The sequence below is a fragment of the Pelodiscus sinensis genome, chromosome 1 (assembly GCF_052426305.1).
Source record: "Pelodiscus sinensis isolate ZL-2025 chromosome 1, ASM5242630v1, whole genome shotgun sequence".
In the NCBI taxonomy this organism is placed as follows: domain Eukaryota; kingdom Metazoa; phylum Chordata; order Testudines; family Trionychidae; genus Pelodiscus; species Pelodiscus sinensis.
Window position 1 is genome coordinate 298,054,105 of NC_143052.1, and position 16,643 is coordinate 298,070,747.

Genomic DNA, 16,643 nt, shown 5'->3' on the forward strand with positions numbered 1-16,643 from the left:
ACAGCTTGACAGATGTTTTATCAGCCTCACCCAGTCAGTCAGCTCCATGCTGGGAGCCCTGAGCCTCTGACTGGGCGAGGCTGATTAATCGCCTGTGAAGCTCTGCTTCTGCACAGCTTAGAGGGAACACTGGTCCAGGCCAACATAGTTATGTTAACAGTACTGTAGTTTGGGCTTCTGCACCTCAGTTCCTCATCTGTAGGTCATAGCATTGCCTATGAAAGAGCTCATTTATTTTTTTATCTCCAAGCCTCATTAACAAAACAAAACAAAACAAAACAAAACGACACCACTCAAATGTACGTACGTTGCATAAATACCAAAAGTAAAGGTCTTGTTCCAAATATGGTAATATGGTTCAAATGGGACAAGTCTGACTTCAAAAGATGGCAGTTCTGCACAAAAAAGCACACAAAATAAAGATCATGTGTAAAAATGTTCCCATTTTGAATGTGCCTTCAACTCCTGAGAGTTTGTAATGCACAAACCTTTGGGGAAATTGGCAGTTTTTGTTCCTGCACTGAGAGATGTGCGGACAACGTAGCAGTCTCCAATGAAGTGTTAGGCAAAAGCCGAGCAAGCCTTGATAGCCCTCTTGCTAGCCAATCGCTGGAGCTACTGTTACAGTGGCATAGAGACAGAGACTATGGACAGGAGCCCGATCTCACAAATTCTGATTTATATCCACTGAAGTCAGTGGCATTTTGCATATGTAAAATATATGTGAGATCAGACTCAGGTCCGCTGGCTGAGTAATACCCTTAGAGCCGGTTGTTCCTCACCAGAGTACATTCATTATTAAATTCTCCAGTTCCATCAAAGAACTTCAGCGTGGGGTCAGGTCATGATTAGACCTTACAGGGTTGCCTAGAGATGAGAGGATGAAAATTCTCCTCAAATCAAGCAGCTCACATATAAGAACATAAGAACGGCCATACTGGGTCAGACCAATGGACCATCCAGCCCAGAATCTTGTCTGCCCACAGTGACCAATACCCGATGCTCCAGCAGGAGGGAACACAACAGGTAATCCTCACGTGATCCCTCCCCTGTCTCTCACCTCCAGAGAAACAGAGGCTAGGGACACCATTCCTACCCATCCTGGCTAATAGCCATTGATGGACCTAACCTCCATGAATCTATCTAGCTCTTTTTTGAACCCTGTTAAACTCCTCACCTTCACCACACACTCTGGCAATGTGTTCCAGAGATTGACTGTGTGCTGAATGAAGAAAAACTTCCTTGGATCATTTTAGCCAAGTGTAGAGGCTGTTCTTCCATGCATCTCCTGGGGCACAAGGCACTCTGGAGGGAGTAGAGCAAGAGTGGGCAAACTATGGTTTGTGGCTTCATGTCACCCACTGAAGCTTTTAATCTAGCCCTCAAACTTAATTGCTCTGCTCTGGGGAGTGAGGTCCAGTGCTTATAGAATCATAGAACACTAGAACTGGAAGGGACCTCGAGAGGTCATCGAATCCAGTCCCCTGCCCGCACGGCAGGACCAAGTAGATCATCCCTGATAGATGTCTAGCCAACCTGCTCTTAAATATCTCCAATGGTGGACATTCCACAACCTCCCTAGGCAATTTATTCCAGTGTTTAACCACCCTGATAGGCAGGATGTTTTTCCTAAAGTCCAAACTAAACCTCCATTGCCACAGATTAAGCCCATTACTTCTTATCCTACCTTCAGAGGCTGAGGAGAACAATTTTTCTCCTTCCTACTTGTAACAACCTTTTAGATACTGGAAAACTGCTATCATGTTCCCTCTCAGTCTTCTCTTTTCTAAACTAAACAAGCCTAATTCTTTCAGTCTTCCCTTATAGCTCTTGTTTTCTAGACCTTTAATCAATCTTGTTGCTCTTCTCTGGACCCTCTCCAATTTCTCCACATCTTTCTTGGAATGTGGTGCCCAGAACTGGACACAATACTCCAACTGAGGCCTCATGAGCACAGAGTAGAGCGGAAGAATGACTTGCTCACAACACTCCTGTTAATGCAACCCCGAATCATGTTTGCTTTTTTTGCAAGTGTCACACTGTTGACTCATATTTAACTTGTAGTCCACTAAGACCCCTAGATCGCTTTCAGCAGCACTACTTCCTAGACAGTCGCTTCTCATTCTGTATGTGTGAAACTGATTGTTCCTTCCTAAATGGAGTACTTTGCATTTGTCCTTATTAAACTTCATCCTGTTTACCTCAGACCATTTATCCAATTTGTCTACATCATTTTGAATTATGACCCTATCCTTCAAAGCACTTGCAACCCCTCCCAGCTTGGTATCATCTGCAAATTTAATAATTGTACTCTCTATGCCAATCATTGATGAAGATATTGAACAAAACTGTTCCGAAAACAGACCCCTGCAGAACCCCACTTGTTATGCCCTTCCAATAGGATTGTGTACTGTTCATAACTACTTTCTGAGAACGGTTATCCCACTCTGCCTGGTCACTCAGTATTCAGGCTGGGGAGCAGGATCAGGGGCTTTCCCTGATCCACCCACCCATCGCTTGGGTTAGAGAACAGGGACAGGGCCTTGCTGTGAGCATTCATAGCCCGCCATACAATTTCCATACCCAGATGTGGCCCCACACACCAGTTCAGACATATTGAATGGATGGTGGAGACTGCACACTAAAATATGTACCAGGGAACTCAACGAGGGATTACACCTCCTTGAGAGGTGTATAATCCCATTAAGTGCTGCTCCATCACCTCCTACTAGGGACAGTGCCTATCACGCCCATTTGTCCCGCCATTATATGGAAGATCTAATATCTAAACACAACCAGATACTTCTCTGAGATATAGCCAGAACCTTACCTACTCGTGCTCCCAATTAAACCTGAACTTACCATACTTTTTAACTTCAAATTCAGCTGAACCATTGGACATCTCATAGCCATCAAACCAAGCCAGGATTTTCCAGTTGCCAGGCCTAGTGTTCAGATAAACAGAGGTAAGTTTCTATCACTGAATAGATTTTCAAAGTAATTTAAACATATTTAACGTATTGCTAAATAGACTAAGGGGGGGGGGGAAACCCCAACATTTGAAACCAAAGGACAGTCTCTGCTTTGTTCTCACACCCTCAGCAATGTATCTCCTTCATTTTAATTTCCCTTTGCTGATGGGGAGACCATGTCTCTCTGATGCACTGAAGTCTGGATTGAAATAGACACTTTGGAGAGTATGAGGAACAAGCCAATAAATTACCTTGTTGCAAACTACACAGAACACAGATTACCCCTAACAACATATGAAGAAGATCGTAACTATATATTCACAAGAGTCAATTTTCATTGCTAGGAGCACTAAGTAATTTAGCTTTTAAGCACGTTTAACATTCAGCATGTACTTCAGTCTCATTGAAGTCAATGGGATTTTAGCATGTGATTACAATTAAGCAGTGTGTTGAATGGGGCCTTAATAATTTGGAATACATCTAGAAGCACAATATAAGCACTAAGCAGTTGATCTCAACCTTGTCTTACACAGAGATTTCAGGGCCACACATGCCTGGGCCAACATTTCTTGCCAAATGTCATTGAATCTAGCCAAACGAGAAACATTTCCTTCATCTGTTAAAGAACTGGAGAGGCTCCTTATTAATCACACCCTTAGATGCTTTGTGACTCCAGGGCAAGGCACCTTTACTTCTTCTTGTTTTTAATCTTTATATTTTTAATGTCATTTTTTTCTCGTGATAGGGAGAGCAATGGTTGCACAAGTAGAGACATGCTGTGTATGTGCACATCGCAGGGTGCATGAGTAGCATAGGATATACGTAGTGCTTGTCTGTGTGGTGAGTGATGGAGTGACAGACACTACACAGAGAAATCAATTTATCTGCCCAGGGCCGGAACGTCTCACCAGACCACCCAGCAGGGAGTGAGACTTTAGTTACTTAGTTGTAGCCTATCATCATGTTATGGATGTAAACAACTAGTCTAATAGTCAACTACTCTCATTCCCCCAGCCCCTTGCTACCTCTGTATCAGAGGCAGCAAAGTGGAGGGAAGCAGCTTAAATGCCGGTTCCCCCCAGCACTGTCTCTGCAGCACCAGAGAAGGAGCAGGGGAGGCAGAGGTGCAGCGGGGAACCCGGCATGAGCGGAGACTGAAGCAGCTCACACTGGGTCCTGCACTATGCCTCTGCCTTTTAAAAGTAGTAAAAGCCGTTTAAAAGGCAGAGCCACAGCAGTCACTACTACATTTAAAAGGCAGAGCTGCAGTAGAGTTAGCTCCCGGGGCCAGTGTGAGCTTAGTCCTGGCTCATGCCACCCACGAGGACTAACCCCTTTGTGGTTCTTCAGTTTAAATGTAGTAGAAGCTGGGCTGCTGTGTGCCCAGCCCCTACTACATTTAAATTGCAGAGCCACAGTGAGGGTCACAAGTGCCCCCCCCTTATCGACTAATCAAATAGTTAATGGAAATTCCATTGACTACTTGATTAGCTAATCGATCACGATTTAACATCCCTAGATCATAGGTTTAGATCCTGTTGTAGTTTTCCGTAGATGGTTAAAATCCATCTGATCTCTCTCAAACTCGACTGAATTGCACAGTTTGTAACACACCCTGTGCTATATTCACCTCCCCGCTCTAACAAAGGATGGCAAAATTAAACAACACTTAGTAGCAAAGGGGAAATTGTTATAAAAATGAAACAGTGTATTTCTGTAGCCATCTTTAGAATAAATATCTGGTGCTCCCAGTTAATAAGATCAGTAAGATCTGCTGCCCCAAGGATGGAGCAGCAGAGTTAAGGAAGGGCTACTCCTGCCCGCCCTGGCCCTGCACCACTCCTGAAAGCAGCTGGCATGTACAGCCATGGCTCCATATGCTGCCCCTCATCTACAGGCTCTGACCCCACAGCCTCTGCTGGCCATGGCTCTCTGTTATTGATCAGTAGGAGCTGCAGGAGTGGTGTCTTCAGACAAGGACAGCATGTGGAAACCCCCTGCTCTAATCTTTGAGACACAAAGATTATGCCACAGTAACTTACTCTGCAATGTCAGGTATCATAAAATCTCCACTGGTCATCGGCTTTGTCTGCAACGCTGACTTTTTAACCACCATTCCTTTTGAATTCTATTGAGGAAAAAACAAAACAAAACTACAGCTCATATCCTCAGAACAAAACATTTGTGTCATGAACTGAAGTTTGCAACTAGATCTTGGGGAGTGGAAACAGTAAGATTGCTCTCATTTTTCCTTCCCTTAGGAATCCACTTTCCTGCCCCACCAGCATAGTCCACTTTAGACAAGAAGGACTATATCAGATTCCCTTCACAACCAGCATACACCACTGCTCCTCTGGCTAGAAGAATTACTTCTGAGTGAAACACTAAATTGCCTTGACAGTTCTCTCTGCTGTCTGCCCTACAAAGTTCTCCTCATGAGATCCAGATGAGAAACTAACAGAGCCTTTCTCTTCTGCTTACAGGTTCAAGTTTGAACCCGATTGGTAAGGACTGAAAGGTGTCATCATAGGATAGCTGTCCAGTGGCCATATGAAATGAATTGATGGTCTCTATTTGGTTGTCAGTGGACAAATGCTCTTGTAACACCGACAGGCTGAACCGAACCTGGGACCTCTGGAGCTAAGGAGAGTGGTTTTCAAACTTAGGGTCATGATCCAGTACAGGATCAAGGAATGTCAGGCACTAGGTCTCATTGCTGCAGGGGGATCGGGTGACCAATGGGAGTGCTAAGGAAAGCTACATGACTGTTCTGGCACTGCAGATTGCGCTGCGCCCCAGAAGTTGCCGGCAGCAGGCCTAGGTGGCGGGGGGGGGGGGGGGGGGGGGGGTGGAGGGAGAAGGGGAGGGAAGGAGGGGGAGGGGGAGGGGGAGGAAGAGTGCACAGTGCTCCACACACTGGGGCTCCACACATTGCCCCTGCCCCGAGCTCTAACTCCACACTCCCATTGTCCAGGAACCTGCTGCAGGCTCCTTCTGGAGTACAGCATGGTCTGTGGTGAAAGGAGAGGCAGGAAGCCTGCCTTAGAACCCTGCTGCACTGCTGATGGGGAGTCGCTGAAGGTAAGCCCTCCTACTCCAGCTATGACCCTCTCCCCAAAGCCAGAGCCCCCTCCTATGCCCCAAATCTCTCATCCTCAGTCCCACCCCAGAGCTCACACTCTAGTCATATCATAACAGGTCACAGACATCACAATTTCCTTCAACTGGGTAATGAGAAAAAATGTTTGAAAACCACTGGCTTAGTGCATGAGCCTATACGGCTTGAGTTAAAAGCCAGCTGGCTCTCAGTTAAGGCTGTAAAGGAAACTCATTCTTTCTCTCTGTAAGTGGTCTAAGTGCCACTACAAGGGACAGAGACCACACCCAGAAGATGTGTGGGTTCCACTCTCACCACAGAAACACATCAGCTTTATGGAGGTTTCAGAAGCCAGAATTTTTTTTTAACCAGATTCTCGCAACTGTCAACAAAAGTGCAGTGACACCATCAAAAGCCATCACTGGAACCAGCCTCACTCTTGAACCTCCTGAAAATTACCTACCCCAGTTTAAATACTCACTAGTACATTGACTTGAATCTTCTCATTTGCAGGTCTCATTGCATTGTTCAAGGTGAAGATCCTGTACTTAACTAGTTAACAAAAACAGTAAAGCTGAGGATTTCATTGTACCTTTCTAAAATATACATTCTATATTTTCATGTTACTAATGGAATCAGTCAGTTCAGGAATGCAAATCAAATAATGAGAAAAGTAATAAAAAACTACCATTATCTTTTTAGGTTACACCATATGAAGCAATTTAAATATCGACAAATGTGTTTCCTGGAGTAAGTTTGCTTCCTCTATAGTAGGGGTTCTCAAACTCCATTGCATTGTGACCCCCTTCCGACAACAAAAATTACTATCCCAGGAGAGGGGTGAGGAATCAAACCCTGAGTCTGCCCAAGCCCTTTTGCTACCCAAAGTCCGGGGGTGATGGTCCAAAGCTGAAACCCATGGGCTTCAGTCCTGGGGAGAGGACCTGTAACCTGAGCTTTGTTGCTGAGGGTGGTGGGAGTTGGGCTTTGGCCTTGGGTGGTAGGATTCAGACTTTGGCTTTGGCCCCAGACCCTGAGCAAGTCTAAGCCAGCCTTGGTGATCCCATTAAAATGGAATCACAACCCCATGTTCCCTTTAATGTCTTCCATCCATGTGTGGATTTTTTCCATCCATGTGAAGAATATTTTGTTATTTACACCAAGGCATGTGCATGTGCACTACCGGTAGAAACAAAAGAACCTATCTGGGGCCTCTTTTCTATCAGCTGGGCATCATGTGAATGTCTCCTGAGAGGCTGCACAAGTGCACGGCTTACAGAAAACACTGGTCACAACCCACGTTGGGGTCCTGGCACACTGAGAACCGCTGCATTACAGTGTCATAACAGGCACTTAATCATTGCAACCAAAATGCATATAACATTGAACTCTCTGTGTTATAAGTTAATCCAGGGTCACTTTGTCTCTTCATAATCACTAAGAGGGGGTGTTGGCCCGTCACAAAGCTCTGTGAGAGCATTTTCCCTCCCCCCTTTAATTTTTTTCCTGAGGAGAGTCGTTGCTGTGTGCTTGAAGAGGAAGTTCCAGAGTCTGTTGGGCCCTGATCCCCTCTCTAAGGGGGCTAAAAGAACAAAAACTTCTTTGCCCTTTTGCACCACTACTCAGGGCCGTGTCACAATGCAGCAGCCTATACAGCTGCTGGAAGCTCAAATGGATGGGGGAAATAGTGAAGTTTTTGTCATCAAGTGAAGAATTTTCCCATTAATATTTTCTCTAAGAGCAACCAGATGATTCATAACATTTTTAACCTCTAAAAAGTGCCACTTTTAAAACCTTTTGTATATGGTGTGTATATAGGTTTATCTGTTTGAATAAAAATGAAGCCCTTCTTGGAAGACAGGAGGATGCGAGTGTGCTGAGCATGTTCCTTAAAAAGCTCTTTGCTTTCCGTGACAAGCAGAATATATGGTTTTCTTCTTTTCTTGAACATGTCTTCTGGCATCAAATCAGGCTTGACCTGAATATAATAGAAGAACAGTGTTAGATTCTAACCTGATATAATTCAGTGTAGCTCTGGTGAAGTCCAAGGAACTATGGTAACATAGAGCAGCTGAGAATTTGCCATAAGATGTTTATCTGATTGGAGTATCCATGAAATAGCTGAAGAGTTTATATAACTTTTATGGTTTATCATACAATTTTTATACAGAGGGTTCTCAAATGTATTTCTGTTTTGGGACTAATATTTCTTTGGCATTAAAAACACAATTTACTCCCTTAGGGTATGTCTACACTGCAAAGTTAATTTGAAATAACAGCCATTATTTCAAATTAACTTTAATAGCGTCTATATATGCAAACCGCTATTTCAAAATTAATTCGAAAGAGCGGAGTGCTTAATTTGAATTTGGTAAACCTCATTCTACGAGGAATAACTCCAAATTCGAAATAGCTAATTTGAATTAAGTGCTGTGTAGATACTTAATTCAAAATAGGGGGCCTCCAGCCCTTTCCAGGAAGCCCTGGTGGCCACTCTGGACACAACCAGGAAAACTTACTCTCCTCTCCCCCCTGCCCCAGAGCCATTAAAGGGGTAGACCCTGGCCACAGTGCCTGCTCCAAACCTGCCAGCCCAGAGCCAGCAGTGGCCATTGGGGGGCCCCTGACCCAGTGGCCTCAAAACATGAGCCAGCAAGCCACTGGCAGCCAGTCTTCCACCCCTCTCCGGGAGCAGTCTGCCAGCTCCCAGGAGCCTGACAGGGGCTGGAGAAGGCGGGAGCCTTCCTGGTCCAGGGTGGAGATCATGGACCTTATTCAGGTTTGGGGGGGATGCCCCCAACGTCCATGATCTCCTCTCTAGACAGAGGAATGCAGCCATCTATGGCAGGATAGCTGCCAACCTGAACACCAAAGGCCACATGAGAACCCAGGAGCAGGTTTGCATGAAAATCAAGTTGGTCCAGCGAAACCCTCAACCCTGGGCCCTAAGCTTCTCCTCCCCCTTCTTCTCCGGGCTTCCCCCTTCCAGCTCCCTCCTCCCAGGTTTCCCCCTCCCCTCCCGCCCTCTCTCTTCCCCTCTCCCACCTCCTTTTCCCAGTCTCCCCAGAGGTTCATTCCCCCCCCCCCCAGTTTTGTTCAATAAACCCAGTTTCTAGTTTTGAACGTATGTGTCTTTTGCTTGACATCAGAAAGGGGGGCTAGGGAGGGGTAAGTGGAAGGACGTGAGGGAGGAATGTGGCACGAGCCCCTAGTAGGGAGGACCGGTGTGGCTCTGAGGGCTCCTCAGGGTGGACACTCTCCTGCAGGGCCTCCTGGATCCTGACAGCCCCCCGATGGACTCCCCGGATGGCAGCCTGCAGCAAGTGCAGCCGGTCTGATGGCAACAACCCCACAATATGCCCAGGCATACCCAGGGGCAGCTCTGGCTCCATGTGGTTGAGTGCTGTGGTGTCCTGAGTGCTGTGATGTCCTGAGTGCGGGTACTCAGGGCTCTCCAAGACCGGACTGCTTTGCTGTCCCTCATCGAGGTACCCTGAGTACTGTTTGTCCGGGGTGGGGGATCGGGTTCTTTTAAGCACGGAGCTCAGTTAGCCTCAGGCAGCAGCCCCACACACTAAGTCCTAACCTGATGCCCTGCCGGCACTGGTTCCAGCCAGCCTTAATTTCGGTTCAGGGTCCACTCAGTGTAGACACTCTATTTCGAATAGGTTTTGTGTGTAAATGTGTTAATTCAAATTAGATTAATTCAAATTAACTATTTCAGATTAAGTTAACTCGAATTAACGCTGTAATGCAGACGTACCCTAATATTCCCTAGTATTCTTTAGATTCCCAGATCTTAAAACACCTTGCTTTCAATTTAAATATAGTTAAAACCTAATTAGTTTTTATCCTAAATATGTATTAGATTCTTGTTACTATGCCATTTGGCTGCTCTAATATCGCCCCATATTCCTTTATTTATTCAAAGTTAGGGCATATGATTAGAGCATTATCTGGTGCAGATTAATAAGTGTCACCAAATGTCTTTTCTAGAAAGGACTTCAAACTAAAGCTGCAGCTCTGAACTTTAGGAATATTTAGATCAAATCTGAATTTTACAGAATGTAATTTTCCCTGCAGTGATCCAGAACAATACCCCAGATCTTAATTCTTCTGAACTTTAAGGACTTATTTCAACAGCCACGAATACTAAACAGGCTTTGGGATGTAATGTGGCATCTCCTTAACTCACTGCTCACTGCAATGTCATATGTTTTTAGACTAGAAGACCATACATCCTAGCCCTTAGATGTATTTTCTCCTGGGTTTGGAAAGTACCTATCACACTGTGGGGGCTACCACAGTCTTAGGCCTGGTGCGCACTAGAAAATTAGGCTAGCATAACCACATTGCTCAAAGTATGCCAGATCTACACCTTTGAGAGGTATAGTTAAGACAAGCTAAGTTCCCATGTAGATAGTGGTAGGTCAGTGGAAGAATGCTTCTGTCAATTTAGCTACAATCCCTTGGGGAGGTGGATTACCTATGCTAATGGAAGAATCCCTCCTATTGGCATAGGCAGTGTCGACATTGAAGCACTGTAGCTGCAGTGGCTGAGCTGTGCTGCTGGGGTGGTTCAAGTCTAGACAAGTGCTCAGTAATAAAAGTGAAGACGACCATTTCATCTAAATGGAACTGTGAATTAACTTTGCTAAGATGCCAGGGCCAATGTTCCAGTCTCATGAAAAAAAATTACAGAATCTTTATAAATCAAAAGTGGTCAGGAATTTGAGTCTACCTGCCACACAGAACACAGCACTTATCATCACAAAGAGCCCACTGAAACCATGCACTTCTGACCCCTCTGCTGATGGACTCTGGACTCTCCGGGTCCATCAGCAGACCCAACTGGGCTCCCCTCCTGACTCTTGGCTCTGAAGCCAGGTTCTCTGCCTCTGGGACACCATGTCCCCTGTCCCAGGGTGCTGCCAGATCCCGCAGCCAGTTCCAGGGCCGCTGTTATCGCCACTGAATTCCACTTCCCTGGGGCTTGTGCCACTGCCAACAGGCTCAGCAGCCAGCCCTGTGATGCTCGACTTGGGTGTTCCTGGGCCGCTGCCAGGCTCTATTGCCCTGGGGCTGCTGCTGTTGCTGCTGCTGCAGAGCCGCTGCCAGATACTTCTGCTGCTGGGCTTAGCTGTCCTGGGGTGCCACCAGGCTCTGTGGCCAGCCCTGGGATGTTGGGCTTGGCAGCCCTGCTCTGCTTCCCCAGGGCTGCCAATGGGCTGTGCTGCACTGTGGTTACCACCACCAATGGGCTCGGCCACCCCAGGTCTGCCACTGGGCTCTACAGTGCTGGGGCTACCTCCAGGCCCTACAGCCATCCCCGACATGTGGCTCTATGGCCAGCCCCAGGACACCGGGCTCAGCTGCTCCAGGGTGCTGTCGGGCTCCATGGCCAGCCCCAGCACACGGCTTCACAGTTAGCCCCAGGGCCACTGCCGGGCTCCACCGACCCTGAGATCCACTAGGCTCCTAGCTCCCTGGCTAGCTCCAAGCCCCAGGCAGGACCACGGATGTTGCTGGACCAGTGAGTCCCTGGACCAGAGAGGTTCAACCTGTACTTCCATCTAAACCAGCAATACCACTCCAAACAGAGCTTGAGTTTTCCTATCCAAGCTGTGGCCCCATCTAATCAGGCCATGTCTACACTGCAGGCTTTTGCTGGCAGAGAGTATGCTAACGAAGCACTCATTAGCATTTGTTGGGCTGTCATTTGCATATTCTCTGCTGATGCTTTTTGCACAAGAGGTTTTTGTGAAAAAATAAGCAGTGTAGACAGGTCCATTTTGTGCAAAAAAACCTTTTGCGCAAGATCATTATGCCTCAAAAAAGGAGGTATAATGATTTTGCACAAAAGGGACCCATCTACACTGCTCTTGCACAAAAAACATAGGTAGAGAATATGCAAATGACAGCGTGACAAATGCTAATGAGTGCTTCATTAGCATACTCTTTGCTGGCAAAAGTCTGCAGTGTAGACATAGTGATTTCAGAACACCCCAGCTCATGATGATATGGCTGCTAACAGATTTGTATAAGACAGCTTTTGGATATTATCTCGATTGTTGACTCACCATAATTTTTTTTATTTCCTGATAGTTGTTCTCTTGGTTGAGGGTAAAGACAGTCATGTCTGATAGTAGCTCATTTTTTATCTCATCCTTGAAGCATGCTGTAAGTTTGACAGAGCTCTGTGCTCCGTGTACTTGAACAGTTATTGTCTCATGTTCTCCCACATGTACCACATTTGGTGCAGTAATAAGAAATCTAAAACCGGAGAGAATAGACTCATTATAGAGTGATGTAGATTTTTTTGTACAATCAATAAAAAGCACCCGCCCAGTGCAAATTTTTCAAAAAACACTAAACAAACAAATTTGTGAATTCCCTCAGACCAAACCAACTCAACATTAACATACATACAATAGAAATCAATTAACCCCTTCCTCACAAGTCTTATCCACCCTGAATTACCACAGCCAGCCCTACCCTAAACTCATCTCACATGCAAAAGGGGAAAGGACAGACCTTGTAGGCTAATCATAACTACCAATGCCAATTTCATAGAGAGCAAAGTTAGACAGGCTCACGCTTACATATCTGGAAGTAATAAGAGGTAGTACACCAATAACACTATATAAATATGCATATTTACACTTAAAAACATGTATTTTCAGTTGATGGCACCGAACATCAGATGGTGTCTTACACTATCCATTTCCCCAAATACTTCTGTATGTCAACAGGTATAGTTTCCATCATATATATATTGAGTTATAGATAGTTCATCTTCATCCAGATGCCTGCCTCCCTAAAATGCTAGTAATACAAGACTAAAATCTGGGTTTTGTGAAGAAACAGTGAGTTGAGTGTTATCTAGCTATATTTTCTTCCCCATGGTACTTGTCATTAAGCAGAAAATTAATAAGCACTATACTTACGATGGTGCTTGTTCCGTGATGCACAAGAATGCACAAATGCCCAGCACAAATACCAGTCTTTCCATCGACAACCTCTACAATATAAATTTCCTTGCTGCAAGAAAGATCTATCAGAAGAACATTAATAACCTTCCTTTGAAATGGCGGTGATTAGAAGTGGGTTGACCACAGACTACATTAATTATCAGTCTCTGTCCTGGGTTACTCATTAATAACCCTCAATATTATGCAATCAATATTGAAATAAGATTCCAGAGATGTAAAAATATAGCCCAGGGATGCACATTCTAGCACTAATCAAGACTTTGCGTGCTATTATTTAGACTCTGTTTCCTAGATTCTTTGCAGCTGCAGTATTTTCAATTGTTTAAAATCATGTGGAGAGAAGTTATCATAATATCATACTTACTTCAATAGTGTAAGTTCTGAAAATGCAGTCCTTACACCAGTTTCATGAAAAAGATAGCATGAAGAAAACAATTGCAGTAAGAGAATTCTTCATTTTGAGTGGAGAATAAAGCAGTGCTGGCTAATGCTTTTTTCTATCGGAGAATAACTTTGTTCTAATAAGAAAGTTTCTTTCCACTGTGTTTAAACACTGATTGAATCTAGTGCTTATGAAAACATGGAAAACACTGACTACAGCCAAGTATAGCATGGACACACACTCAGCAATGTTCACAATGGAACTCGGCCAATGCAACTCTGTTCAGGCCTGCGGTTCTCAAACTCTCACACTCTAGACTTCCTGAGCAAAGCCTGAGGGTTGCACTGAACCATACCAGATTATGTGCTGGGGTTGTGATATGGACAAATGTTTACTACAGGCACAAATTAAAGACATCCCTTCAGTTGGATCTCATCACACTTTATGGATGCACTGGAGTTCTACATCCTCTTTTTTCTCATCTTGCTTTAGTCCTTTTTCTCCCAAATCTGGTTAGCTGTCATCAGGGCTCAGTTCAATGTCCTTGACAGGACAATCACTGTTAGTGAGATTAGCAGACATGTCAGTAAGGCAGTTGTTTTTAACATGGGGTACGTCAACCCAGATGGGTACATCAACTCATTTAGCTATGTGCCTAGATTTAACAACAAGCTCCATTTAAAAGCACTAGCAAACCCATACAAAACTAACATTTCATACAGACAACTTGTTTCTAGTGCTCTATAGACTATATGCTGAAACATAAGAACACTATTTACATTTCAATTGATTTATTTTATAAGACTATGGTAAAAATGAGAAAGTCAGCCATTTTTCAGTAACAGTGTGCTGTGACATGTATTTTCATGCCTGATTTTCTAAGCAAGTCATTTTTAATGAGGCAAAATGTGGGGTTCATGAGATAATTAGACTCCTGAAAGGGGTACAATAGTTTGGAAAGATTGAACTGTCCTAAGGTATATCAATAACCTTGAAGAATGGTTCAGAATTAAAATGTGTGTAAATGGATTAATAAGTTCTCGGATCCCACTGTAACCCACACACTTTCTGGGTGTGGTACACTGTCCCATGGAGTGGCACTGAGACCACTTACAGTGACAAAGAATGAGTTTGCTCTACAGCCTTCGCTGAGCACCAGCTGACTTTTTAGCTCAAGCTACCGAGGCTCATGGACTAAGCTCCATAGGTTCCAGGTTCAGTTCTACATGTTGGCATTACACCAGCTCCACCCCCTCCCTCACTTTCTATATGCTATTTGGGAGGCAGCTGGACCCCTGGAGAGTAGAACAGCCCCCACCACTCTATCTGAACCTGATCCCAGCTCCCTCACCTTCACTGGTTAACCTTTTCATACAAAATATTTTTTAAAATAATTTAAATGGTTAACTTTTTAAAATGATATTTACTTCCTTAGTTCTCAAGGCACTGTTGTAGCCAGCATCACAAGGTATTTATGGGCCAGATGTGCTAAAGATTCACGTGTTCTGTCATGCTGCATGCACTATTCCAGAGGACATGCATCTATGCCAATGATGGGTTCTTTTCAATAAGGATCCAAAGCAGCATGGACCATTTTCATCGTCTGAGTCAAATGCTACCAGCAGAAGGTTGATTTTCTTTTTTGTCAGTTTGGGTTCCATAGTTTCTGCCTCAGTGTTGCTTTTGTAAGACTTCTGACAGCATGCACCACACCTCATCCCTCTCAGATTTTGGACCTCAACTCAAATTCTTAAAACTAGGATTGATTGCTGTAGTTATTTTTAGAAATCTCACATTGGTACCTTCTTTGCATTTTGGCACATCTGATGGGAAAGTGTTCTTAAATGAACATATGCTGGGCCACAATCCTAGGCTGCTATAACATGAAATATTCAGCAGAATGTGGGTAGAACAGAGCAGAAGACATACAATTCTTCCCCAAGGCGTTCAGTCACAAATGTAATTAATGCATTCTTTTTTAACGAGTTTCATCATCATGGAAGATTGTCCTCTGGAATGTGGCGAAAGCATGAAGGAACACGTGAATGTTTAGCATATTTTGCAACTCTGACTTCAGAAGTGCCATATGGACACCTGTTCTCACTTTCAGATGACACTGTAAATAAGAAACAGGCAGCATTATCTCTCATAAATGTAAACAAACTTGTTTGTCTTAGCAATTGGCTGAACAAGAAGTAGGACTGAGTGGACTTACAGATACTAAAGTTTTGCATTTTTTGTTTTTATTTTGAATGAAGTTATGTAACAAGGTTTAATGCAGTTATTCAACTAGTTCATCGGGGGCACCACCAAACAGTTGATTCTGGGGGCTAAGCACCCACTATTTCTTTTCCATCCAAGAGTACACAATGAGTCAACATCTATACTACTTAGATACTTAAAGCCCAGACTTACTCACCTAAATCATTGTTTTAGGCTCTGCTGCACTTCACAAAACTCCTTAAAACTGCTGTAGGCACCTGAAAACAGTTGGCTTTTAATTGTTTGTAGTTGAAGTTCCCAAGGCACCTATGTTTCTGCTTGCATGCCTGCACACCACTACTGCCCACTAGGTGTTCAGTTGCCAATCTCCTACCTAAGCCACAGAGCAATTCATTAGTCATGGATGCTGTTGGGTTCATTTGTCTAAGTTGTGACTCTTAGCATGACCCCATCAGTACTTTGTGACTCTAATCCTAAGTCCATTAACTAGAAGCAGAGACACAAGTACCGTAAAATCTTGAGTATAATGCGCACTTTTTTCCCAAGTTATTTAGCGTCAAAGTCAGGTTGCGCATTATACATAGGCGCTATATACGGGTATGTCTACACTACCCTCCTAATTCGAACTAGGAGGGTAATGTAGGCATACCGCACTTGCAAATGAAGCCCGGGATTTGAATTTCCCGGGCTTCATTTGCATGAAGCCGGCCGGTGCCATTTTAAAATGCCGGCAGTTCGAACCCCATGCCGCGCGGCTACACGCGGCACGGAGTAGCTAGTTTGGATTAGGCTTCCTAATCCGAACTAGCTGTACTCCTCGTGGAAGTGGGCAAGGTGGGGCTTGGTGCTGGTGGGTCGGCTCCTGGCCTTTTTAAAGAAAATATCTGAGGTAAGCTCGATGTACAGTGGGGTGCGCATTATATATAGGAGTTTTTTTCATTATGCTAAGATTCAAAAGTCAGGATGCACATTATACA

At 44.5% G+C, this 16,643-nt stretch overlaps 1 protein-coding gene across 1 annotated transcript in view; it reads right to left on the reverse strand.

Annotated features, from left to right (window-relative positions):
* LOC102454722 (complement C4-A) overlaps nucleotides 1–13,584 on the reverse strand; it is an 82,173-nt gene extending 68,589 nt beyond the window's left edge. The window contains exons 1-8 of the mRNA XM_075919120.2: nucleotides 13,426–13,584; nucleotides 13,017–13,123; nucleotides 12,150–12,342; nucleotides 7,864–8,047; nucleotides 6,551–6,621; nucleotides 5,015–5,100; nucleotides 2,863–2,945; nucleotides 308–395 (exon numbers count right to left, since the gene is read on the reverse strand). Of these exons, the coding sequence (XP_075775235.2) occupies nucleotides 308–395; nucleotides 2,863–2,945; nucleotides 5,015–5,100; nucleotides 6,551–6,621; nucleotides 7,864–8,047; nucleotides 12,150–12,342; nucleotides 13,017–13,081 (770 nt within the window). The 5' untranslated portion in view covers nucleotides 13,082–13,123; nucleotides 13,426–13,584. The remainder of the gene's footprint in view (nucleotides 1–307; nucleotides 396–2,862; nucleotides 2,946–5,014; nucleotides 5,101–6,550; nucleotides 6,622–7,863; nucleotides 8,048–12,149; nucleotides 12,343–13,016; nucleotides 13,124–13,425) is intronic.
* Between the last annotated feature and the right edge of the window lie 3,059 nt (nucleotides 13,585–16,643).